Here is a 26,038-nt window from a genome sequence, read left to right as displayed (position 1 = left end):
TCGTACAATTCCGCCATAGATGGAATGATAAGTTCCATGTGGGACTTGGGGACAAATGGAAGTGATTGTACCGCACTCATGGCTTCCGCAAGATCACTTATTTTGTACGTTTGCATTGGCCCCGACACTCCGTCCCTTCGGACAAGCAGTCGAATCTTTCCGGTATCTGCGTGGCTTTCCATGTTTCGTATTCCACCATCTTTTTGCATGAAAAGGAAAAAGCAATGACAAAAAACACATAAAAAAGAAGAAGAAGAAAAAAATAATAATAATCATAATCAAAGAAAAACAAACAAACAAACACGGTAGAGAAAAAATAAAAGTGAGTGCGGTTCAACAATGACATCAAGAATCAGATGAAGGCAGTTGACTGCTCCAAGAGGGGGAAAAGAGCAATAAAATAAAATTTAGCAACAACAACAAAACAAGAAAAAAAAAAAGGAATCCGAAGAACAAATGACACAATATCTATTCTATTACTCACCCTAGGTTTTTTCTCCATTACCATTCCTTCTTGCGCTCAATTCCATCCAGCACGCATACGGAGGCAGTTCCGGGTAGAAGGCACCGAAGGCTTACTTGCCTTCACATGCAACGGTCCCTCGAGCTGAGTTCCACTATACCACGCATCGCCGGCCCGATATTCCCGACTTTGTCTGGTGAATTTGGGATGAGCTAAGATATCTGCTCTAAATATAGCAGCCCGCTCTGCACGTGAGAGGGTGGCAAGGTACGGGTTGCTAAACCCTTTCGCAACGCGTTTTTTCTCCAAGGCATGTGGAGAAACATCAGAGTGAGTAGGGCATGACTTTCGTGCCGCCTGCACATCTGCGGCTTTTCCTTTCAAATCCCAGCAAAGTGCAGACTCAATTTCAGGTCTGCCAATAGACTTATCCATCCGCTGGTAATGATAATTGAGTTCTTGTAAGTCAACCCGTCTTTCAAATCTTGAGTTATCTACCCCACGCAGGTGCTCCGTAGGGCTTGCGTCTTCAGAAAGTGAAGGAACGCCACGACAAAAGGGCAAAAATTCGGTATCCCCTGCGAGTTGATCCGCCGCTCTTTTTTTCGCCAACGCCACTGATTTCTGAGTCTTCGTAGGCTCAAAGGGGCATGGATTTCCTTTAAAGCCCACCTTGCTGCGCTGAATCAACCATTGGAGGCGATTTAATGACTTCTCTTGATATGTTCTTTCCCCCTTTGTTATTTTTGTCATGTGGACGGCAACTTATTCATTGCAAACAAATCAGGTGCGCACAACGATGTAAAAAATAATAACACAAACGCAAAAAGTTAAAGAGAAGGAAGGGGAAAGGATAGCAACAATAGTATATAAGCACAGGACATGCATGCATGCAAATTTACATATTCAAAAAGGGAAACGGCCATATATAAATCTTTTATAAATGGGCCCACAAATACAGCAAATAAGAATGGGAGAAAGCTTTAAAAGACAAGGGGTGGAAAACACAGAAAATAACAACAGAGGACACATAACAACAACGCGAATATTCACCTGAATGAGGCCCAGCTCCCCTCCTATTCCTACAAAGAGACAAAACACAAAGAAGACCACAAGTTGGTTCAATGCACCCGACATCCCCCACAACTCGGAGGGGATTCAGACAACACTCAATACGCCCATCAACAAACAGATGCAAAACACACCTGCTGCGATAACCGGGCATGCCGCAATATCACAAATTGGCATCCTTTCGCGCCCCACAACCGCCGGACTCCCCTGTGCAGAGGGCAATTGCAGTATTATTATTATTATTATTATTATTGTTGTTGGTAATGGGATGGACAAAGAACTCACACCCTGCTACCTTCCAACGTGCGGTATCGTCGGAAGCAAGTCAAGTTCCCAGTAAAGAAACAGCGGGGACCAAAAATGCAATATATCATCTTTCTTAGCCCATCCGACCGCCCGTTCTGTCCAAATGGTTCCAAAAGAAGGTGCTGGGTAACACTCGCTGTTTTTCATAATTCAGGCATTCTCAACCTCATTAAAGCAGGCGTCACAGACTCGCTCAGGGTCTGTATATGATGACTCTGGTATCACGCAGTTGTTAGACGAACAGGAGTTGCAGAAAACGTTCCCACAATTCCGACAGTGATGCCGTCGTCTCCAAAAGCCAAATAATCTATCACATCCCTTGCATGAGCTAACCGTTGAGTCATCCACCCAATCGACCTTGCGAATCCAAAAACTTGACAAATCCTTCGTTGTAAGATTCTCAAAATCAACATTTTCAAAGAATGGGTGCCTTTTTACTTCCTCCATGCCAGGACGTTGAACGGGATTTTTTATCAGAAGCTTTGATATCAGATCTTTCGCATCGCTATCCAAGTCTTCAGGGTAGTGAGGCTCCTTTTCAAGTATACTTTTTATGAGAAGATATTCTGTTGGCTCATCAAAGGGACGTCTTCCCACCAACATATGATATAATACGCAGCCGCATGCCCAGTAGTCAGAGGCAGTACAGGTATAATTGTCTTGTAAAAGCTCAGGCGACATATAATGCGTCGTACCGCAAAACGTCTGGGCACGACCTTTACTAGATTGTTCACCCTCTGGACGTTCATCAGCAGATTGACACACCACTGCTGTGCCAAAATCAATAAGCTTAATATGCTTGCTGCTTGTAAGCATTATATTTTCTGGTTTAATATCACGATGTAAAATGGTAATTGGCTTCAAAGGTGCATTAGGAACAATCGGAAGGCTTTGCTTAGGTGCATAGTGCAGGTACCAGACAGAAGAAAAAAGTTCCGCTAAAACATAACGTGCGGCGTCAAGTGGTAGCTTTTGGCGCGATGTAATGGCGTGGAGAAGCTCTCCTCCGTCGCACAATTCGGTCACGTACATGAGATCATCCGGTGTCTGCATCGAGGCAAGAAAACGAACTATATTTGGGTGTTTGCACATAAGAAGCATGCGAGTTTCCCTTCGCGCCACTTCAGCCATACGATTCCTTTCCTCATCCGAAGGAGCGGTGAGGATTTTTCGCTTTGAAATAAGTTTGACAGCATATCGCATACCATTCGGGATGTAACGCGCAACCAAAACCTTACTAAAGGCCCCTGTACCTAATGTTTTCTCAAATTCAAAGTCATCCGGCGACATTCGTGTGGTCGTCATGGTTGGATCAGACAAATCGAGGAGGCGGCAGCAAAACGGAACAGAAACAAAGAACAGGTGCCACCTTCTTAAAAATCTACTGCAGATAAAAGAGAAAAAGAGATGTGGGGGAGGAATAAACAACAATAGGGCTATAGGCTCAACAACTCAAGCTGCTCACGGCAAACAAAATAGCACAATGGGTGATAAAGAGAGAAGCGGGAAGACATGCAAGACAAAACAAAATTTTGAGTAGGCGACTCTATCCACTTCTGGGGTTTCGTTAAGAAACTTTTCAAATATTGCGAAACATTCATTGATAAAAACAATAATGATGGAGCATGGAAAACAGTCAAGATTTGCTCAAAGTTTTCAATAAAAAAAATGTCTATTTCTCTCGTTTCTCTGCTTGCTCTGAGACAAGAAAAACTATATCAACCCTCTAATTGTTTGTGTCGGCATATCAACAACACCCATCCCACCCCAAAAGAGAGAAAATAAATAAATAAATCTTTTCTATTCTGCACGCACGTACCTGTGTACGTGCGGGTCTACATTAAGTGATTCTGACGCTCCAAAAGGATCGTTTTTTTTCCATTCTCAATGTCTCCTTCCCGGTGCGTTTTTGCTACCTGCACAACAATCTCCACTGCTTCATGGTACTGTTTCAGTTTCTTCTCTCTCTCCATCTGAAGCGACAGAACGCGTTTCCTCGTAGCCAGCCTCCAAAGAACAAGAGTCCGCTTGCATTCGTAACTCCCACTCTTCAATTGCAGCCTTGTCACGACGCTCATTCCCAACGCGTTGCCCAACTCGTTTGGCCTTTCCTGCTATATTCTTGAAGTAGTCCAAAACAACTTCATCACGTAGCCACTGCTTGTACTGCTGATAGCATGCCTCGGAGGTTATTTTCTTAATAGATCGCTCTGTGGAATAGGTAAGTTCATGAAGGCAAAAGGCTAAATTACGCGCCATTTGAAGCTTTCTTTTACTGCGCTCAGAGTAAGGCTCAAAGCGCAGACACAATCGCTCAATGAGGGACTCCGTCGGTTTATCCCCCTCTACGCGTTCAAGCAGGGATCGCATAGCCAATTGAAATCGATCAGGAGGTATAGATTGGCTCAGTTGTGCAACAAGTGGAGGAATCAAATTACCTGTTTTTTCCTTTTCCTTCATGGCCAAGTTCTGAACAAATGCTATAGCATTGTTCGCAATCGTTTCATCGGGATCTGCGACAAGCTTCACAATGGTATACAAATGGTCCCTGATTCGAAGCATCTCTCCAAGAACGAGGTGAGAGCAAACCTGAATCGTCACTGCACGAACTCTCAAATCATCATCGTTGAGAAGTCTAAAAAATCCAGTCGTTGGCACCTTCAGGTACGGAGCAAGCAGGTTTGGATGCACGCAAGCCAAATCACCCAAGGCGATCACCGCGTTCGTCTTGACCACCCAGGACTCGCGTTTTTCAGAGACAATAGCAAAAAGTAGATTCAGGTTCTGTTCACAAAAAGTTTCGCTTATAACCATAAGTTCAGAAAGAGCCATAACGGCACATACTCTCTCCAAGGCTTTTTCCCCAAAATGTTCGGATTTTTCCCGGCAAGCTGCAACAACATACTTGGAGTATCGATACCATACTGATCCCTCTGACATAATGGCATTCTTCCGTCTTTGAGCCAACTCCTGAATAGCATGTCTCTTGTATTCATGAGACCCTATTCCAAGTTCTTTGTGCATAACATCCGCGTTGCTATTACTGTTTATATCATTTAGTGGCTTCTGGGACATCACTTCTGCATCAAGTCTCTTTAGTTGTTGTCTTTCCGCAGAATCTACGGCGACAAGTTGTTTAATTGCCGTTCGCCCCAATAAGAAAAATAGCTGCGTCAAACTATTTGGTTCTGTTTCAATTCGGCGAACGATGTAATCCAAGACGTAAGTGTATACTAAAGCAGGTGATTCGCATAGACTATGAATGGCATTCACTGCAGCATCCGCAAGCATTAGCCAAGAAGAAATTTTCGATGTGCGTCGACAAAGGTGAATCACAAGTTGTTCCAATATAACATGCTCACGTGGTTCAACCCTCACAGGTATCGGTTGGTAATGTGGATTTTGATATTCACTCTCTAAGCTCTTTAAACAATACGCAAGAAGAACATTATCTTTTATGGCATCTGAACGCAAAAACTCTACAATACTCTCTTTTCTTGCACAAAGTTCTCGCCAATCATGTTTGCATAAAAGGCTAAAAAGCCGCATAGCTGTGCGTCTATCAGTAGGTGAAACATCATGATCCATTGATCCTTCTGCAATACTCCACACGGCATCCATAAATTGACCCGATAGCAGCCGTGAGAAGGAGGGATTGCATTTCATCAGGTCAAAAATACGATCAACAGCACTGACATCACCTTCCGTGGCCCCACGCAAAAAACCAATCAACTTGTGGGCACTGGCCATATTTCGCATCAAAGATGAGGCTGATGTTTTCGCAAATGCAGTAAACACAACCTCCACAAAGGCATCACGTACAGCGCATTGTATTTTAATTTCCCCTTCAAATATCATAACTAGAACTCTGAGAAATGCCTTTTCTGAACCTTCAATGTGATATTCATTGCACGCGACAATAAGTTTGATAGCCTCTATGGCATCACGTTCTGTGCGACTATCTAGTAACATGGTAGCGTGGCACAAAGCCTTCTTTATTAATTCAGCAAATTCAAGTGCTTTTTCGTAAAAAATCAGCCTATTTATCATGGAACTCTGCTCGTCTGATAATTGAAAAGACGCTGTTGCGTTTTCTTCAGATTCACAAAAAAAACCATTTGTTTCAACTTCAACAGGTCGGCATTTACTTCTCAATTTATCCAATCCCTTTCGAAATATATCATCAGAATCAAACATCCTTGCTGCTGTTATTCGAGATTCTTCCAGTTTGTCACGAACCAAACAGGAGTTTAAAACTTGTCCAAACCAGTTTTTACGCAAAATACAAGCAATAACCTGAAGTGCAGAATCTCTGACAAGATGATTTCGATCTTCTAATCGTCCAAGAATTGCATTTGTTACAGCAAGATGAAAACGTTTTGGAATTGCTCGAGCTTCTACGAGTCGTCCCCACATATGGATGGTGTGGTTACGAACAAATGGATTACAATCCATTATGCGGAATAATATTTCACTAAGATATTTATCCTTGGTTTCTTCTTCATCATCTGTACTACGCATTGGTCCCGTATACCTTTGAATAACCATCTCTGTTATACAGGTTATCACGGATTTGCGTATCTCATAATTTTCACTATGAATGGTTTGGACAATCACATCGGCCATCCGAACAGTGATACTTACACATCGCTTTGCAACCTCGCTAAAAAACAATGCCATATTTTTTGCGGCTCCAGCATCTCCGGAAACGTCATGAAGTGCAGCAACGGCCATTCCTTCAACTAGTACGGTAACAATATTAGTGGTAGAATCATTTGAAATATCCCCACTTTCAGCTTCTGAAACAAAACGAGTAAGGAACTGAGATGCAAACTCCGTTTTTAAGGCCAGTTCTATCATTGGCATAATAAAATCACGTGGTTCAACTGATCCATGGGCCATAATGTGGTCACAAACCCTGAGTAAAAGAACTGCAAGTGCACCTGAAACAGACTGAGCGTCATTCTGAACATTGGATTTTTGAGTTATCATATGAAGCACCATACGAAGTATCAGATTTAGCATGGTTTCTTCAATTTTACCTCCCCATAAAGTAAATAAATCCGGTGAACAGACATCAATCAAAGCGGTAAGCGCAAGCTCACGACCATCTTGATCCACACCACTGCAATCTTCACCAATGCCTGTATCCTGCTCACTTCTGGTCCGTTTTCGCCTTCTTGTACTCCGCTGAGAAGAGTAAGACAAGTTTTCGTCTTCCTCAGGCATTGGCACTGAAGACAACAGTATATTACAAAGAATGAAGACATACATTTTTACAGTCGAGCGTAAACAAATCAGCAGTGCGTCACTAACACCACCATCAGTTTTTTTTTTTAAATAAGTTAGACAAATTTGTAATAGCTTTTTCAGGCGTTCAGAAACTTCATGACAAATCTTGTGTCTGGCGTGTTTAGTAACAGTTTGGTTAGTCTCTGGACTCTCAATGGCCTTAATATATGAAAATAGGGCTGTGAATATTTCTGGTTTTGAAAAAAGTGATGTGGGGGATTTTTCCCTATGAAGACAATCAAAAATCCTCGTCAAGTCATCTAATTGTTGTCTCGGATGAATATCAAATTCGCATGGCTCACTAATATGGTATTGATTTATTCCAGTTTTTTCTAGATCCTCCAAATCGCGGGCGTGTATAGGAACAAAAAACTCAAGCACGTCCGTCATCTTTGCTCTTCTTTTTTAATTTTTTATCAGCTTTACTGTGTTTTTTGAAAGAAATGCTTACTATGATAAAGAGTGAATAAATAAATAAAATAAGAAGAAAATTGGGGTAAATACAAAGATAAATACAAAATAAATAAATAAATAAATAAACAAGTGTGCACAAATCCAAAATAGTTTAAAATAATAATAATAATAATAATAATAATAATAATAATAATAATAATAATAATAATAATAATAATAATAATAATAATAATAATAGGGTAATGACTATATGGTATATTATAAATCCGTTAATATAAATAAATCTTACAAACACCACCATAACCGTTCCTTATAACATCAAGCAATATATATAAATATAAAATAAAAAATATAAATAAATAAATAAATAAAATAACAAAAAGAAAATGGATCTTAACAAAAGACAAATAAAACATCATTCATAAGCAAACAAAATTGTCATATCTTCAAGGCCAATTCGTGGCCCTGCAATATAGCTCGCTTCGCGTCCAATTCTGCAGCCTCGAAACACCCGCCTATTAAATGATATTTCACGTTTTGCAAACCACTGAGAAGCCGTTGATCAGATTGCTGACCATGGCAAAAAACAATTGAATCTACATCTAAATTATGCTTTTTATCACCAATACTGTAAGACAAAGTTTTTCCATCAAAAGAATCATAAGTAACACCAATTATTTGTTTTACATTATGGGAACGAAGCTCCAGACGATGAATCCAGCCTGTTGTGGCTCCCAAACGTCGTCCCATTTTACCTGTGCTTCGTTGTAACATCGTAACAGCACGAGCTGACTGACCAATATTCGGTTTCCTTAACCCACCTGGGCTAGCAATTTCAAGATCAATACCCCAACGTTTCGCAAACTGTTCGAGATTTTCCTTTTGGTATCCCGTACATCCTAGCAAATCATGATTTTCAACAAGAAAGTAAGCAACATCAAAACCAATACCACCACCGCCAATTATTGCAACTCGATCACCCACATGAGCCTTACCGGAAAGCACGTCAACATACGAAAAAACATTTTTCAGACCTTCCACACCTTTTATGACAGAGTTTTTAATGGGCTTTGGAAGACAACCAGTTGCTACTATAACTTCGTCATAAGCAGTCTTATTCAATAATGAAGCATCCACTTCTGTTTTTAGATGAAGCTTTACATTATTTAATGTAGTCAAGGAATGAGTCCAGTATCTAATGCTACTCTCGTATTCCGCCTTACCTGGAATTTTTTTTGCAAGATTAAACTGGCCACCCAAACAATCCTCCTTCTCATAAATTGTTACTTCATGTCCTCGTTGTGCCAAAACCAAAGCACAAGAAGCGCCACTCGGTCCTCCACCGATAACTGCAATCCGTTTCTTCTGCTTGGTAGGAATAACAGCACGTTCTTTTTCATGACACGCTGTTGGATTGACAAGACAAGATGAAATTTGGCCTTTAAAAATATGGTCCAAACAAGCCTGATTGCATGCAATACAAATATTGATGTTATGCACATTCCCTTCCTCGGTTTTTTTAACAAAAAAAGGATCACTCAAAAAAGGACGGGCCATGGCAACAAGATCAGCATCTTTACTTAAAACTCGCTCAATCACATCTGGGTGGTTCACCCGATTAGCAGTCATAAAAGGAATGGAAATCCCTTTACTTCTCAGATATTTTCGGCAAGCTGCCGTAACCCATGTAAAACCAGCTCGAGGAACAGAAGTTGCGATAGTAGGAACCCGTGCTTCATGCCAACCAATTCCGGTGTTAATAATATCGGCACCTGAATTTGCAACTTCTTCAGCTAATTTGCAAACTTCTTCATGCGTTGACCCATTTGGGATCAAATCCAACATTGAGAGACGAAATATAATAATAAATTCCTTTCCCACTGCATTCCGAACACCTCGCAAGACCTCAAGTGGGAAACGCATTCTATTTTCGTATGAACCCCCATATTCATCCGTCCGTTTGTTTGTATGCTTTACAATAAATTCATTTAGCAAATATCCTTCAGAAGCCATAATTTCTACACCATCAAAACCGGCCTCTTTTACAAGAGCAGCCGCCCTCGCAAAATCCTTGATAGTTTTATTTATCCAAACCTTTGGTAAAGCGATTGGACGAAGGTGATATCCTTTAAAAGGCCAAATAGGACTGGGTATACCAGAAGGAGCCACGCACAATGGACTGTAAGCATATCGTCCAGCATGCAGTATTTGCATTACAATCTTTCCCCCTTCTCTATGGACGGCATCGGCAACAGGCTTATATTCCAAAGCATGAGATTTAGAAGATATACAAGGCGCAAAAGGATTCAGTTTTCCCTCAAAGTTAGGGGAGAAACCACCTGTAACAATCAACGCACATCCCCCTTTGGCCCTTTCACCATAAAAATCACACATCCTCTCGATCCTGTCTTTCTTTAAATCCTCCAATCCGGTGTGCATACTTCCCATAACTATACGATTGCGCAAAGTTGTAAACCCCAGAGATAGGGGCGAGAACATTTTTTCATACATTAAGGACATCCTCCCTGCTTACTTTTTTGAATATCTATCCTTTAAAAGCAGTAAAAAAAAAAAAAAAAGGTGCCAAAAACCAAATCATAGGGTAGAAATTTGCAATTGATATTAAAATTTTTTTAAAAAGGGTCATGCTGTTTCGCAAAATTGCAAACCATAACACAAAACAAAACAAAACAACTGCAAAAAATAAAGGAGAATTCGACGCCCATAAAAAAAACACAGCCTTATGAATGACCAAGCGGAGTTTCACAAAACAATATTGTCACCGATATCCAAAATTACGCCGGAGAAGTTACGGAAAAATGTCAAAAAAAGCGGACGCCCTCCAAATAAAAACACCACATTTCACCAACATACGCCAAGAGAACCGGACAAAGAAAACACACACGCACACGAAAAAAAAAAAAAAAAACGGCGCGACCGACGCCGCCCGGACATTGCCGGCACCCCGAAACCTCGGGCGGTCAGAAGGGGCAGGAGGAATCGAGATCCGGGTCGTGACGGCGCCCTGCCCCTTCCTGGGCGTGTTTTTTTTCTTTTTTTCGATTCGGCATTGTCGTTTCTTACGGCCGTCGCCGGCGGTAGCCGTGTCTTTTTTCCTTTTCCACCAGGCGTCAGTGCATGGGCGATCGCTTTTATTTTCCCGGAGAGCCCGGGAGAAAGGTTGCAAGGAATTATATGTATATATAATTGCGTTATTTGGGTGGTCACATATTCTTTGTAAAGAGTTCTTTTCCCCGCTGGTAAACACGGCGGCTTCCAAAAACGAAATTAAAAGATATTAACAATAAAACAAATTATTTATTATGCCTTTCTTCTTTAAGCATAGGCTAAGGGCGATTTTGACAAATTGCTTTTGTTTTTAGGAACGGAGCACAAAAGGCCTAAAAGCCATATCATTTTTTTGCTGGTTATTTTTTTCTACTTCAGGACACACCGCTTCATGCCATGTTTGTTTTTTGTTCTTTTGTTAGTTTTTGTTTTGTTGAGCGGTTGAATCTTATTATATTCCACCCCTTTTTTCCCCGCCAGTTTATCTGCGCGTGTTTATGCGTCTGATCACAATACGCTGGAGCGGTGTTTTTGGAACGATTTTGTATCGTGTGAGTTGGCGTGAATTTTGGGTGTATTCAATATATATATATATATATATTGCAAAGTATTGACGCTTTTTTTCCATGTTTATTTTTAAACTTTTTAAAAACTTGTAATTAAGGAAAGCCGTAATTATTACGGGGCGTTTTTGCAACACCGAGAGCAGTCACCAATCGCAACAACAAATAGAATTGAGAGTGCTTACTTTTAGGGGATATCATTCATGCACAAGAGCCCAATGAAAAGACATTAGCGCGGGCAGAGGAAAATAACAAGGTAACGAATGAAGCGATATTTTTATTTTGCTCTATTTCGCTTGTTGATATACCACACCAGTGAACTCACATTTGACGCAAATGCGGCGACGGATCCAGCAAGACTCTTTGAAAACAGTCTATTGAATCATGGATGAGTGCGAATTCCGGAACTGCTTGTACTCATCTCTTCTGTCTGCCTTTTCCTTTTGGGATAAAAGGAATTATTGTGACCACTGCTGCTGCTCAATGAGAGGGGTCGGAAACGGAAACAAAACCATTTCGGTGTCAAGGTTTTGTATATACGGCAGGGGAGAAAGAAAAAAGCACAAGTAATCATTGGCATCCTCCGATGTGGACGGTGCTGAGACAGATGTATCATGAGCTGCCGTACAATTTACCTTTGAGGTGCTTGCGATTCTGGTATGCCATGACGAAAAATATAGGGTAAGATTACGCACTTACTTGTTTGCCTTTTGAATATTATTAAGGTAGCGAACCCAAAAACAGGCTTGCAGTTAATTACCATGAAACCAATTTTCAATACTACGCATATGGTTGGAGGCAAATTTTTGAAGTTGTCTTTTCCTTTTGAGAACAGCGCAGTTGTGACGAAAGAGGGATGATTTGTGTTTTTTTTTCCAAACTATAAACGCGAATGGGCTTGCAATATCCAGCTTAATTTATTCGGAGGATGACAAAATAGCGTCGAGACCCCACTATCGAGCGAGTGCTGAGGGCGGCAGAGATGTCGCCATTGTGGATTGGGAAGATGCGAAGATGCCCATTTTATCTCTTTGCCATCTCGGAAATCGCAGAGTTTACGGAGGACGAGATGACGGGAAGGCATGGACAGAGGCTCTTGGAACACCCTTACGCGTGTGCGGCAAAAACGGGAGAGAATTGGTTTTGGAATTGGAGGTAACGCTATTACTGTGAGTATTATAAAGAATAAAGTGATGCTTCCTAAAACACTTGGCGCAACATGGTACATAAAGCGAGAATAAAGGGTGGCCGCTTAAATTGTGGCTCCCTAACTTCAGTAATTACATCTTTGACCCTTGAACGATATCTGAAATTGACAAGACAGCCACAGTCATTCTTCTGTTGAAAAAAGACGGGACTTTGTTTACTTTTTACGAGAACGGCGGTGATACATCCTGCAGTTCTTTTATTACACTTGTTATTCTTTTTGGCTGCGTGGTGAGATCCGTAAAAAAAAAACTTGTAAGGATGTGGACAACCGTGTTTCCCAGAAGTGTAGTTTTTTAACTGCGGCGAAGGCTTTATCACCTCAAGGGGTTTGCATTATTTACGTACCCACGAACGTTAGGGTTGGATATTAGTCTGGTACCCTTACTGCAGGTCAGCGGAAAGATGACTAACTTCAAGGGGATACAAAAGTTCATGGGAAATCGAGAAACACGAATGATGATTTGTGGTTTAAACGTTCTGGATCAGGAGGAAAATGGTCCGTTGGCAAACCAGGGCAGAAGCAATTTTACCACTTTGCAAACTACAACTTTATTCTTTTGGCAACGGTGACCGTCCACCGGGTTCCGAAGGAGAGCACTTTTCTGCTGGGTGTGGGTCTGGGGGACGGTCAGGGCGCGAAGATCATTGGACTGTCGTACGGCATGAATAAAAAGTGGGTGACAGTGTTTGATGGGAAGAAAACAGCATCGAGCACCACTTGGGAGCTGGGGAAAGAACACCAGGTGGCGCTCATGCTGCCGGACGGCAACAAGGGCTCCGTGTACGTGGATGGTGAGATCGTGGGGAGCTCTGCGACGTTGCCAACACCTGAGACGCTGGGACATGAAATCGCACACTTCTACTTTTTGGGATGCGAGGGAGACATCAACAACAATGTGACAGTGACGAGCGTCTTTCTGTACAACCGCCCACTGAGTGTCGGTGAACTAAAAATGGTCAAGAAGAGCGACGCCAAAAAAGGTAACAGTGACGGCTCCATGCGTGGGGGCATCTCTCGGATGCTGCTGTGCGGCATTGTGGCCCTTTACTGAGAAACTGCAGTGAGGACTTCCTGCCTCCAGCGGGAACACATGCGTCTGGCCACTCACTCTTTTAAATAATTACCACTTTTTGTGGACACTTTGTTTTAACCATTTTATTTTACTTTGCGCCCTTCTTGCTGTGCAGGGCTTTTTCTCCATGTGGAAGCATGCTCTTCCTCCGGGGACTACACCGCGGAGTTTTTTTTTTTATTCTTTCTTTTGTGTTGTGTTCCTCCGACAATTACGGGATTTACTCAATGCTTTTTCTCTTTTTTTAGTGACCAGAGACGCTCCCGGCACTGTGTGCCACGCCGATGGCGCCGGCTAATAAAAGAGACAATGGAATGGGGACACGGAACCACGCCGAGTGTCCCAGTGGAATATAAATAATGTGTGGGCACCGGGGATTTAAACGACTGTAACGAGTGTATCGTATTTATCTTCAGGCGAAACAAACGCACCGATTTGGAGGCCACGCACCAGCGTGCAGTTTTTCGTTGAGTGAATGCATAATGGAAGACGTATTTAACTTTATTTTATTTTACTTTTTAGCATATGTCCCGCGGCTCGCCACGGCGTGGGCAGCCGTGCAGTGTTGTGTTTCAACATTCATCGTGTTTGTTCTTTTTGTCTGGCACTCTTGTTTGGTTGTGTGTGCCCTCAGATGCTTTGCTTTTTTTTTTTTGTATTTGTTGGTACACACACGGCGTACATGTTGCAGTGCAGTTGGTTGCTCCTCTCGCACTCGGTGCTGGCAGTTGCGTGTGGCAGCCGCTCCTCCGTTGAGTTGGTGGGGGAGTGGGCGAGCGACTGCGTTGGTGGGGTTGCGCCCCAGTGGGGGAGGGAAGGCGCTGACCGCCGCTGACGACGACGGTCTTTGCTGCAGGTGACCTGACGAGATGACGTCACCGGTGTCACAGTTAGCAGAGATGGATGAGGACCGCACTGCGTCTCTGTCCCCTCTCTTAATCCTTACACTCCACTGCTGACTGACGAATTGCAGGGCAGTGGCGTGATTACAAACCGGTCGTCTATGAGTCAACAGGTCGCACAATCGACGTGGACCCTTTTTCCCCCGTGTTTGATTGCCGTCACCGTACTTCTTTGTTCCCTTCTTTGTGCAATGCCGTGTGCTCATGGTGCCGCTGCTTGTTGTGCAATGCCGACCCACATGAGCGAGAAACGACGCTTTGACTGCTGGGGGCCGGCGAGCTCTCCACTCCACTTACGCACCACCAACGCCAACACCTTTTGTACGCGCTTGATGGCTGGCGGTCGTAACGCTGCCACGTGGTCTGCCTCGGCTCTTGTGTGTCGTGCACGGCATCGGGATTGCCATGTGATGGAGCCATTCGGTAAAAGGAGCGGTGCCAGTGGTCATGTTGCTTTTTGCCGACATTCCGCCACTTTGCATGGTGGTTGTGTGGGGTTATGTGGGTGGTGGGAGGGCGATGGTGCCACTGACTTGATTGCGTCAGCGCGACTTTGCCTCGGTGGCTGTACTGTGACGGGGATTGTGTATGACCGGATGTTTTTGCGTACCACTGTGTCTGGTTACTGTTGTTGTTGCCGCCTCTTATTCTTTTTCTGAGCGTGCAGTTAAAGATACTTTTGCCTGACCAGCACAGCTATCGTTTCAAGGTGTTAGGAGTTACTTGCAGTATTAGGTTTAGTAGTGTGATAACGATCTATCGGAATATTGTTGTTGGATTTGCCAACTGTAGGAAGGGATTTGCTAGGTAGGAGTTATGGTCGACGGGGCGAGTGCGACACGCCACAACAGCTCTATTGGTACGTGTTTGGGACGGTGGATGTGGGGTGCGGTGGGTGCGTGTCCGCACAGCCGGCACCGTGTGCGGCACAGTGCCATTGCGGCTGTGCGTGCGGCGCTGCTCGTTGCGTTGGCGCTGGTTGCTGCTGCTGTGTGGATGCCCGCGGTGCATGCTGTGGTGTTGCGACTGCGGGGCGGCACGGTGGACAGAGCCATCACGGTTGGCCGCGCCGTAGACGCGGTGCTGATGGACGGCGTGTCCATCACGAACGGCGTGGCTGTGGTGTTCGACGTGCCGGCGATGCTTCCCGGCGCGCTGCGCATCGAACTGAGGAACTGCGTGTGCGACGGCGGTGCGCAGCTCTACGTGCGGGGCTACAGCGGCGAGCCGGCGAGTGACCGGAGCCTGGAGGTGAGCATGAGCGGGCTGTCCGGCGGCTACTGCTCGCTTGTGTTTGTGGACAACCTGCCGGCACACACGAACGTGACGGTCCGTGACTCGACGATTGTGACGGCGGGGCCGATGCGCTACTCCCAGCTGAGCGGTCTGACGGACGCGGTGGCGGCGCCGCTTGTGCTGTACGCGACGTCGCTTTTGCAGACGCAGCTGCGTGTGAGCAACACTGTGCTGAGGTCGTCGCAGGCGGGCGGGTCGGCGGTGCACGTTGGCGGCGACGTGGACCTGCTGTCGAGCGCGGTGGTGCTTGACGGCGTGTCGCTGGAGGCGTCGGGCGGTCCGACCGCGTCCGCGATGCATGTGGCGTCCTCTTCGCGTCTCAGTCTGCGGAGCCACTCGGTGTTCTCCGTGACGAACGTGTCGGTTGTGAGCAGCGGCGGCGGCCTTGTGCTTGGAGAGCGCCTCGCGGTGGTTGATTCGGTGCTGCGCTTCGTGCGCGTCGAGGGGTCTGCTGCGTCCTCGCTGGTGCGCTGCGACGGTGGGACGATCGGTGTCGGCGGGTGGGTGGAGCTGCGCGACGTGTGGGCGGTGGGCGAGGCGTCGTCTGTGGCATCGCTGTCGGGGGTGACGCTGAGCGGCGGCGCCGTGTCGATTGTGCACTGCGCTGCCACCGGCACGACGCTTGTTTCCGGGCCGACGATCACGAGCGGTGCCGTGTCGGTGCAGTGCAACCGTGCCGGCGGCCGGGTGCTGCGGAGCAGTGGCGACTACCGCTTGGCCGGCCTGCCCTCCGTGAGCGTGGTGCCGTGCGACGGCTGTGCGGCCGCGCTGGCGTGCTTTGATGCGCTGACGGCGTCGTTCTCCGACTGCGTGTGCAGCTGCCGTGCCGGCGGCGTGGGCGAGGCGTGCCTGCCGTTCGACGTGCCTGTTGCGAGGTCCGGCGGCGGTGGTGGTGGTGTGGAGGACTGCGTGAGTGGCGTGACGCTGACGGAGTCGGTGACGGTTGGCGGTGGGCGGGCAACGGCGTGCTTTGACTCGGTGGTGTTCAGTGGGCCGATCACTGCGGCGGTGGACCTGCGCTTGATGGATGCGTTTGCTGACGCGCTGAACGTGACGCTGCGCCACTGCATGCTTGCGGGTGGCGCGCAGCTGCGGATTGGTGGCCTCAGCGAGAGCACGGCGCGCCTGGTGCCGCACGCCCTCGTCAACATGACGAACGTGACGTCGCTGGAGGGCACGATTGTGCTGCATGGCGCGATGCCGCTGCACTCGAGTGTGCTGCTGGCGAACTCAACGCTGCGCGCGACGGTTGGCGGGTCGCAGTACGTGCCGACGACCCGTGGACACGAGAAATCCCGGTACGGCCCGCGCTTGTCCTGGACGGCGTCCGTCTGCTGTCGACGCGGTTTGTCATGACGCGGTCGACGGTGGTGTGTGGCGGGGAATCGTGCGCTGCGATTCTCGTGGAGCGCGGCCTTTGCGCCAACCTGTCCAGCGTCTTCTACATGGACAACTGCGTCGTTATTTCGCGGTCGCACGTGATGTACGCTCTTGCGTCGGACCTGCGTGTCAGCGGCGGCTCCGTGTTCTCCATACAGAACAGCTCGTGGAGTGCGTCGAGCATCGAATACTACGAAGGTGCTTTTGTTTTCAAGGACGTTGCGGTGGTTGGCGGCAGCGTGCTGCAGATTGTGTCCAGCACGTTCCGTCTTGGCTTCGCCATGCTCATGGCAAACAGGCTGACTGTGAGTGGCGGCAGCTGGCTGGTGCACCGCGACAACGAGTTCCGCACCGCCCACGTTGTGTACGTGGTCAAGGAGAACGGCGTTGCGTTCCGCGATCGGAGTGTGTGGTCGATACTTCACAACAACTTCACGTACGGCTCGTACTCGTCGACCATTGCGCATATGACAAGCAACTGGTCACCACCATCCGACCAGCGCCCGATCATCTACGGCATGTGCAACGAGCTAAGGGGCTCTCCTGTGACGGATTACCGAGTCGACCTCAATATTGGAGCACCCGTGACAGCGTTGGACTGTGGTGCGTGCACCGTGGACGCCGTGTGCTTTGCTGCGAGGACGAGCAGCATCAGCGGCTGTGAGTGTGTGTGCGCTGCTGGCGGCTACGGTGACACGTGTCTGCCAGCTGCGGTTCCGGACGGCCTAGGACGGCTTCCGCTCCCCGATGCGGACGACACGGAGGTCTGCTGCGTGCACGGTGGCATCATCAGCTCCGTGGACGATCCTGATCCCGGTGTGCGTGGTCTGTGCTTCGTCAACGTGACCTTCACTGCCGCGATTGCGCTGGACCTGTGGAGCTTCGACGCACCACAAAAGACACTCAACATCACGCTGCTGCAGTGCGTCCTCATGGGCCTGTCGGTCAGGGGTATTGGTGCGCGTGTGCACGTGAACGTGACATCCTCGGTATTGGATTCTGGAGCGTTGGAGTTTGAGGGTGATTTTGGTGCTAGCTCCCAGATACTGGTAGCGGGCAGTGCAATTGTGACGACGTCGGATCACGCCATCTTGTTTTTGAGGTTTTTTCTCGGTGCGACCTCAATGCTGCTGCTGCTTGACAACTACATCGAGGGGAATGGTTACTCACTTAATTTTTTTAGTGTTGTTGTTGATGGTAGCAGGATCATTTTGAAGGGAAATGCGTTGAGGACAATAGATAATAAACACCGTATGGGATCAGCCGTTTATTTTCACGCTGTTGACGTGAGGAACGGCGGCTACATTGACATTGAGAACAACACGGTGAGAGCGGCCATTGGCATTGAACTGTTTTCGTGGGCCACCGTGAGCTCCATGGGGCTGCTCAGAGTGGCGGACTGCACCTTTGTTGGCAGCACGAGGGTCGGGAATAGCAGGCTGTTGTACTTGGACTGCTCGTTGACTCTCGAGGGTGGAGCGCAGTGGCGTGTGGAGGGCAACAGCGTGGATGCAGCCTCAGTATTATGTATGCCTTATTCTTGGCACAAAATTCAGCTGTCGGGCGGCGGCACCACTGTGGTGCTTGCACACAACCGTCAGGTGGACGACATTTATTCCTTTGTTGATCTGGCACTGCCGAGCATGGTTATGAAGCCACCCGCGAAGTTTGTCGTTGGGTGCAACCTGCAGGGCGCTGAGGAGGTGTCGTTGTACGACGGTGTGTTTCCGGAGGAGGTGGTGATTTTCAGGTGTGGCACATGCAATGACGACGCGGCGTGCTACATGCCCGGGACGGAGTTGGTGGACCGCAGCTCGTGCTCGTGCAGCTGCAAGAACGGATGGCATGGCGCGTCGTGTCTTCCCTTCGAGGTGCCCGACACGGTTGTGCCGCCCTTGCCGGAGAGAGCCGTTGACGGCGACACGAGCTGCGTGGTGAACCAGACGCTGACGAGCCTCGCGCTGAACATGTGGAAGACGCACCACTGCTACGTGGGCGTGACGTTCAGCGGCGTGGGTGCTGTGTTGACATTCTCTCTCAACAGTATGCCGCTGCATCTCCCCATCAACATCACGCTCACTGGGTGCACATTCAGTGGCGGTGCCGCACTGCAGGTTGTTGGAGATGTTGAGGCGGCTAAGTCAGCCGGCGTCCTGATTCGCGTGAGCCGGACGGTGATGCGGTCCTCCGTTGTTGTGTTTGCACTTGCCCTCCCGCAGCACTGCGACATTGCCGTCACGGAGGTTGACGCGGTGCAGTCTTCTGAGGTCCATTCGCCGCACACAGTGAATAAAATTCTGAGCGTAGTAATGCTGCACGACGTTGCGTTGAGTGCGTCCTCGCTTTTGGTTAGCAACGTCAATGCGCATGCAACGAAGTATGGCGCGTTCGGTTTGCACTCCACGGGGACGCTGATGCTGGAGCGTGGCAGCTCGCTGTACGCGCGGTACTGCAGCTTTGACGATTATGCATACCTGTTTCACGTGCCTATGCTCATTGTGAGTGATCACTCTGTTTTTGCGCTGCTCAAAAACACGATGTCCTCCGGGAGAAGCTTCCTGTATCAGTGTCTAGACTTTAAATTGTCGGAACACAGCGTGCTGCGCGTGGTGGGGAACAGCGGTTCTGTGTCCTACGCCATCTATTCACTAAACGTTTTTATCTTCCGGCAGTCAAGCTGGCTGGACTGGCGCGACAACGACGTGGGAGTGGGTGCGATGCTCTACGACACTGAGTCCGCTTTTGTGAGTATTGACAACAGCAGTGTGGTGACGCTGAAGGGCTGCAAGATGGGCTCGACGGGGTTGTCGAGACCTCTGCTATCTCAGGCCGACGCCGGCTACCGGTTCTTTGCTGGGTGCCTGACGGTCGCGGGACGGGAGGTGACGACGGCGGCAGAACTGGAGCTGAACAGCATCTTCAACGTGACGACGGTTGCTGCGTGCGGGGAATGCACGAAGGACGGCGACTGCTTTGCTCCGCTGACGACGGCGGTCAGCGACTGCAAGTGCCAGTGCGCTGCTGGAGGGCACGGCGATGTGTGTGTCCCGGCGCCTGTGCCTGCTGGCCCGCCATCACGCACACCGCCGCCGCCGCCACGCACACCGCCACCGCCGCCGGTTGGTGGGTGCATCAGCGACATGGCGTACCCCGAGGTTGCGCAGGCTGTGGGCGGTGGGCTGTCGTGGCTGTGCTACCGCAACGTGACGTTCAGCGGGCGCGGCATGATCCTGACGGTGCTGATTGGGGGGATGAAGGGCGACGTGGCGAACGTCACGTTCGATGGATGCACGTGGAGGGACGGCGCCGTGCTGTTGCTGTTGGGCAACGCGTACGCCGCTGTGGGGGCGCTGAACATCGTCGTCACCGAAAACACGTTCCGTGACGCGCTGCTCGTCCCGGAGGGTGGGTTTCCACCGCGCACGAACATCACGATCAGCAGGAACCGCTTTACGGTCACGAGGCTGATCCCTCGGTCGGGTTTGGGAGTTATGAGGCCGTCGTGCGTTGCGATGAATGGACTGGCGATCAGCAACGACTCTGCGGTGGTGCTCAGTGGCAATGTGTTTCAGAGCGTGACGGCATCATCAAGCGCCATCTACGTCGTCAGATCTTCGCTGAGGGTGTCGTGGCGCTCCGTGTTTGCTGTGATGGGCAACACGTTTCATATGGTTGGCAGTGACAGTACACTGATTAATCTTGAGGGTTCTGCCCAATCCTCATCGCTGAGTGTACTGAACAACTCTGCCGTGGTGATCCGAGGCAATCTTGTGACGAGGCCCGTGAGGTACTTTTTATTACTAATTTTGGCATTACGTGTGGAGTCTCGGTCAGCGGTTGTGTTTCAGGGCAACGACATGCAGGGAAGCTCGGTTGTGTTTTTCCCAGGCTTTTCTTCCTACATCTACTACAACTCCTGGTTGCAGCTGAGCGGCAATCTCTGCCACATGTCCCCATCGGAAGCGTTTGCTTTTCTTTATCCCAAAGTGAATCTCCGCGACTCCACGGTGTCTGTGTCTGGCAACCGATTCATGTGTAGCACTGACAAGCCAACAGATCTGCGGGTATCTACGGCGTCCCGCGATATCACAAACGGAGCGATTGTGGCTGCGTGCAACACAGTGAACGGCGAGGAGGGTGTGGAATACATCATCCCGTCCGTGTACGATGTCACCATTTTGAGCTGCAGTGATCCATGCACCCTCGCAGCGTCGTGCTTCCCCGCGTACACGACGACGGTTTCGAGTGATGGCTGCGCCTGCAGGTGCGCTGAGGGCGGCTACGGCGATGCGTGCCTGCCCGTTGCTGTTCCCGAGCCACCGAGCACCGACGGCGCCGACTCGTGCGTGCGCGACGTGAGTGTGGGTGTGGAGGTGAACGCCGTTTTCGGGACGTCGGTGGTGTGCTACGTGTGTGTGACCTTTGCGGCGGACGTCGTGGTGGACGTGGGCTTGATGTCGGGGAGCGTGCGCAACGTGACGCTGGTGAACTGCACGCTTGTGGGCGGAGCGAGCCTGTACGTTGTTGGGTGGCTGTCCGACCCGCCTGCTGGCCAGCGTGCCGATGTGTTGATCAGCGGTCTTGAGTCGCGCTCCGGCGGCGGCGTGGTGGTGGCGAACCGCTACCCGCCGGGCTCGCGCATCACTGTGGTGGACTCGGTGCTGATTGCAGAGAAGCGTGTTGCGTACCGCGGCGCCTACGACCTTGGCGATGCGTCCGCGTGCCTTGTGGTGCACAACGTGAATCTGACGGGGAGCGTGCTGACCATTGCGCGCACGCAGGTGGCGGCGGTGTTCGACGACGCTGTTGGCGTGTTGGTTGTTGGCGGCATGGCGCTGCAGTCACGTGGTGCGCTGTACTTGGACGGGCTGTCGGTGCAGACGGCGCTGGGGCTGTGCGTGTCGGTGGAGGGCGGTGTCGCGGCCAGCGGCGGCTCCGTGGTGGCGTTTGTTGACAGCGACTTCCTGCTGTGCAAGCACGCGGTGTCTGTGCGTGGGGCTGTGAGCGTGTCGGGCTCCGCTGTGGCGCTTGTGCGGAGCGAATTTTCGTCGCCGGAGGACTACGCGGTGGCGTTTTATTCGACGGTGAGTCTGGATGGCGGGTCGATGCTGCTGGCGAAGGGCAACGTGCACGACGGCGTCTCGAGGGAGATGCTCCACGCCGCTGGCACCGTGACCGCTGCTGGGAGCACGCTGAGCTTTTTGCGCAACCGAGCGCTGCTGCCGCGGATGCTGTCGCTGAGCCTGTCGCTTTTGGCTGGGGCGCATGTGAGGGTGGCGTGCAACGACGCTGGTGGCCGTGTCCTGTCGACGGCGGAGGAGTACGCTGCTGCTGGTTTTGGCGACGCCGGGAGCATCGACGTTGCTGGGTGCGACGACTGCGACAGGGACACGCAGTGCTACGCGCCCGGGACGGCGTCTGCGAGCATGACGAACGGTGTGTGCGTGTGCGCGTGCGGCAGCGGTGGGCACGACGAGGCGTGCGTGCCTGTGGGCGCTCCCGCGCTGCCGCCCGCTGTGGGCACTGCGTCGAGAGTGTTTGTCCGCGAGAGCGTGACGGTGCAGTCGGTGTTCGTTGTGCCTGCCGGCGCGGGCGAGGTGACGCTGCGCCACGTTGTGCTGGACGGCGTGAGTCCTGTGCTCTACGTGCCGTGGATGGCGCGGGACGGCGTGCGGATTGTTGTGCAGAACGTGTCGCTGCTGAACGGTGCCGTGTTGTACGTGATGGGCGGAGGAGCGTTGCGCGGTGCGGGGACGGCGGGGAGCGACGAGGGCGGGCCGGTGGAGCTGTCGGTGTGCGATGTGGAGGCGCTGAACGGTGCGCTTGTGCTGACCGGCACGTTCCCCGCGGGGTCTGTGCTGACGGTGACGGACACCCTGCTGGTTGCCACGAGGCCGACGCCGCTTGTGTATCTTCCCGGCTTGCAGTCCTCGCCGTACGCACCGGTGCTGGTGCTGTCTGGCCTGCGGCTTGTGCGGTCCGTGCTGGTTGTGTCCGGCGTGGCCCTCGTGACCGTGATGACTGGTGGGCGGACGGTGGTGGTGGACGGCGCTGTGCTGGAGCTTGTCGGTGGCGGTGTCGCGCTGGACGCGGCTGTGCTCGGTGGCGAATATGCGTTGTACGCGAGTGCGCGCGTTGTTGCGTCTGGGGGCGCTGTGCTGCGCGTGTCGGGGAGCCAGGTGTACGCCGCGCATGGGTTGGTGTTCGACAGCGGTGTGGAGGCCAACGCGTCCGCCGTCGTGGTGAACGACAACGCCGGTGCGCTGACCGATGGCGCGCTGCTGGAGCTGCGGGGGTCGGCGTCGTTTGCGTCCGGGTCGTGGCTGTCGGTGCGCGGCAACAGCATCCGCGGCAGACTTCTGTCGGTGCCGCCGTACCCGCGCAGTGCGGACCTCGTGCAGAGCACGCTGACACTCCACGGGAACGCTGGCAGCGGGCCCGTCGTGATGGACGGCACCGTTGTGCTTGGGGGCGCCGGCCGACGGTTCGTTGTGGGGTGCCTGACGCTCAACGGGAACACACTGCAGCCGATGGAGTACAGGTCCGCCGGCATCATCGGGGAATTCCGCCTCGTGGCGTGTGGCGTGTGCGACGCCGACGTGCGCTGCTTTGCTGCTGCGACGAGGGCGATGTCGGCTTCGTGCGGCTGCCGCTGTGCTGAGGGCGGGTACGGGCGCGACTGCCTGCCGGTGTACCTGCCGCACGTGGACGGGTGCAACCGCACGCCCTCCAAGCCACTGCTGGGCCACACGGCGACGCTGACGGAGACGCGCAGCCCGACACCAATTTCGACGCCGAGCCTAAGCGCAACGCGCTACAGTCCGACGGAGACCCTGCAGGTGACGGAGACGGTGGCGCTGCCGCCCACGCGGACCCCGACGGCGTCGGTGAGCAGCACGCTGTGGTGGAGCGACGTGGCGTGCCCGACGCTTGCCGTGACGACGACGGCGGCTAGTGGCAGCCTGACGCAGAATGACATCCGCGGCGGTGGGAGCGCCGTCCCGACGCGGCTGATGGTGGTGCTGCCGCCGCCGTTTCGGTGGGCACGCGACCCGCAGCTCGGCACGCACCTGAGCTTTGTGCCGGTGTCGACGGCGCAGCCGCTTGGGTTTGGCGGTCCGTGGGGAGCGATGCTGCGCAACGCGACGTGGGTGCGCGACGCGACGAATCCGTCCACCGTCCTGGAGCTGGCTGTGCCTGTGCACCGCGGTTACTTCATTGCTGCCGACGAGACGATAGTCATTCGCTGCGACGCTGCGGCGGTGTCTGGCGGCTGCAAGGGTGTGCTGCTTGGGTCCTTCACGATCAGGTCCGCCACGCTGCCCGCCGCTGCCAGCGCCCTCTCGGCGATCACCGGCGTTGTTGCGGGTGCGGCGGCTGTTGCCGTGGTGGTGACCGGCGGGCTGGGCTCCGTCCTGGAGATGCAGGCGCTCGGCGTGTTTGCGAGGATGCCATGCGCCTTGGCGCAGGAGCGTGCGAGCACCGTTGCGCTGCCGTACTTCCTGTCGGTGTTCGCTGCCCTTGACCCGCTGTGGATGGTGGTGGGCAACGCGCTGCTCGCCGCTGTGTTCGGGTGCGTGCACTGCGGTGTGACGGCGGCCTTCCAGCGGTGGCGCGGCGTGGACGCGGCGACTGCGTGGGCGGCGATGCGCTTCCCGAGCCTGACGTACGTCGTGGCGCACGCGATGCATCTCGGCATCTTCTTTGGCTCCGTTCTTTCACTGGCGATGCCCGGTGCCCGCGTGTGGCACCGCGTGATTGGTGTCGTTGGCGTGATGTACGGTGTGGCGTTTCCTGCTGGCGTGTGCTACTTGATTGCCCGCCACGTGGGCGCGAGCTTCACGAGGTACTGGCAGTTTTCGGGGAAGCCGCTGCACGAGCGACTGCTGTACCCCGTCGGGTATTGGCACCCCGCGGCGCAGCAGCGGATGTACGGCGGCATGCTGACGAACATGAGGGGCAGCCACGTGTACTGGTGCGTGTTCCAGCTGTCGGTGCTGTGCGTGGTGGGCCTGATTGCGGCTGTGCACCCGCCCGTGGGAGGCTGCCACGTCCAGTACTTCTGCATGGCGGCTGTGCTGCTTGCGGGTGCGGGCGTGGTTGCCTTCACGAACATGATGCGCTCGGCCTTCCTGACGGTGATGCACACGGCGAGCTTTGTGCTCCTTGCGGCGCTGTGCGTGGTCGGCGCGGCCAACCACCTTGCGCCGAGCGACGGCGGTGCGAGGGCGTACGCGGCTATCGTGCTGCTGCTGACGACTGTGCCGCTTTTGGCGACTGTATACAGCGTCGTTGTGTGGTACGTGGAGGACCGCCACTGGCAGGAGCTGCGCGAGCCGCGGCGTGGCGGGCTGGAGGCGCTGCTGCGCGATGACGAGGATGGCGACGAAGAGACGCAGAAGCTCCACGACATGACGTCATTGTCGTACGCCTCAGGCACCACCGCTGCGTCGTCGTACCGACCACCCGCACCGTTTTTGCAGCCTATGGCTGGTGACATTCGCTTAGACGCCCTGAGCCTGTTCGAGTGTGCATCGAGTGCGAGCGGCAAAGTTGACCACGTCCTCCTGTGACGTGCAACACGTGGAATTAGTAAATATTCGGTGCTCGAGGCCACGGATGTGCTGCGCCCCACAGCCAGCCATCGTTAACAGCACCGACGTTATTGTTGATTGTTGTTTCTATCGATGTGTTTCTATTTTGAGCGGGTGCTTCCAGGAGTTTTTCCCGTTCCGCGATGACTGTGTGGAAGGGGATTCGCTCGTCTCTCTCGCTACTGCTGATTTTGTGTTGTATCGGACTGTAATTTTGTGGAGTTGCGTGCGAGGAACTCAACGCTCATTTTGTGCAATGGAAGGAGGATCCAACGAGCCGCCCATTGTTGGTGGCGAATTGCAGCTCTGCTTTACCGCGGATTTGCATGCAAGAGGCATTACAGTCCTCAGAAGCAGAGCGGCGACAGAGTAGCAGCAGGTCTCCAGGTTTCCAAGAACGTCTTTG

General features: G+C 51.4%; 4 protein-coding genes, 1 non-coding gene and 2 pseudogenes across 5 annotated transcripts, besides 12 other annotated features; 3 read left to right on the top strand and 4 right to left on the bottom strand.

Annotated features, from left to right (window-relative positions):
- Window positions 1-6,688: a sequence feature (heterozygous, non-Esmeraldo-like haplotype).
- Window positions 218-326: a sequence feature (T-rich).
- Tc00.1047053509941.140 (hypothetical protein, conserved) lies at window positions 521-1,216 on the bottom strand (the record flags this gene model as incomplete). The annotated part of the gene is made up of 1 exon (XM_809723.1): window positions 521-1,216. One exon carries the CDS (start codon window positions 1,214-1,216, stop codon window positions 521-523), a length of 696 nt encoding a protein of 231 aa, XP_814816.1.
- Window positions 1,763-1,793: a microsatellite.
- Window positions 1,991-3,145, bottom strand: Tc00.1047053509941.120 (protein kinase, putative; the record flags this gene model as incomplete). Its single annotated transcript, XM_809722.1, has 1 exon — window positions 1,991-3,145. The coding sequence occupies one exon, from the start codon at window positions 3,143-3,145 to the stop codon at window positions 1,991-1,993; it is 1,155 nt and encodes a 384-aa protein (XP_814815.1).
- Tc00.1047053509941.110 (condensin subunit 1, putative) lies at window positions 3,779-7,522 on the bottom strand (the record flags this gene model as incomplete). Its single annotated transcript, XM_809721.1, has 1 exon — window positions 3,779-7,522. One exon carries the CDS (start codon window positions 7,520-7,522, stop codon window positions 3,779-3,781), a length of 3,744 nt encoding a protein of 1,247 aa, XP_814814.1.
- Window positions 6,689-10,040: a sequence feature (haploid, Esmeraldo-like haplotype).
- Window positions 7,630-7,675: a microsatellite.
- Window positions 7,702-7,783: a microsatellite.
- Window positions 7,874-7,918: a microsatellite.
- On the bottom strand, window positions 7,985-10,066 carry Tc00.1047053509941.100 (2,4-dienoyl-coa reductase FADH1, putative; the record flags this gene model as incomplete). The annotated part of the gene is made up of 1 exon (XM_809720.1): window positions 7,985-10,066. One exon carries the CDS (start codon window positions 10,064-10,066, stop codon window positions 7,985-7,987), a length of 2,082 nt encoding a protein of 693 aa, XP_814813.1.
- Window positions 10,041-10,935: a sequence feature (heterozygous, Esmeraldo-like haplotype).
- Window positions 10,166-10,186: a sequence feature (AT_rich).
- Window positions 10,936-26,038: part of a sequence feature (areas not merged during assembly with more than two copies in the genome that could not be assigned to a particular haplotype) that runs on past the window's edge.
- Window positions 11,197-11,216: a microsatellite.
- Window positions 11,940-13,439, top strand: Tc00.1047053509941.85 (annotated as a pseudogene).
- On the top strand, window positions 14,566-14,631 carry Tc00.1047053509941.78. The gene has a single exon (XR_008255629.1). It is a non-coding gene; the product is annotated as a C/D small nucleolar RNA (snoRNA), TB8C3C3, 3' partial (small nucleolar RNA).
- Tc00.1047053509941.70 lies at window positions 15,178-25,611 on the top strand (annotated as a pseudogene).
- Window positions 20,120-20,157: a microsatellite.

Source organism: Trypanosoma cruzi, genomic scaffold, assembly GCF_000209065.1.
Source record: "Trypanosoma cruzi strain CL Brener 1047053516539 genomic scaffold, whole genome shotgun sequence".
NCBI lineage: Eukaryota > Euglenozoa > Kinetoplastea > Trypanosomatida > Trypanosomatidae > Trypanosoma > Trypanosoma cruzi.
This window is presented reverse-complemented; position numbering and strand designations above follow the sequence as displayed.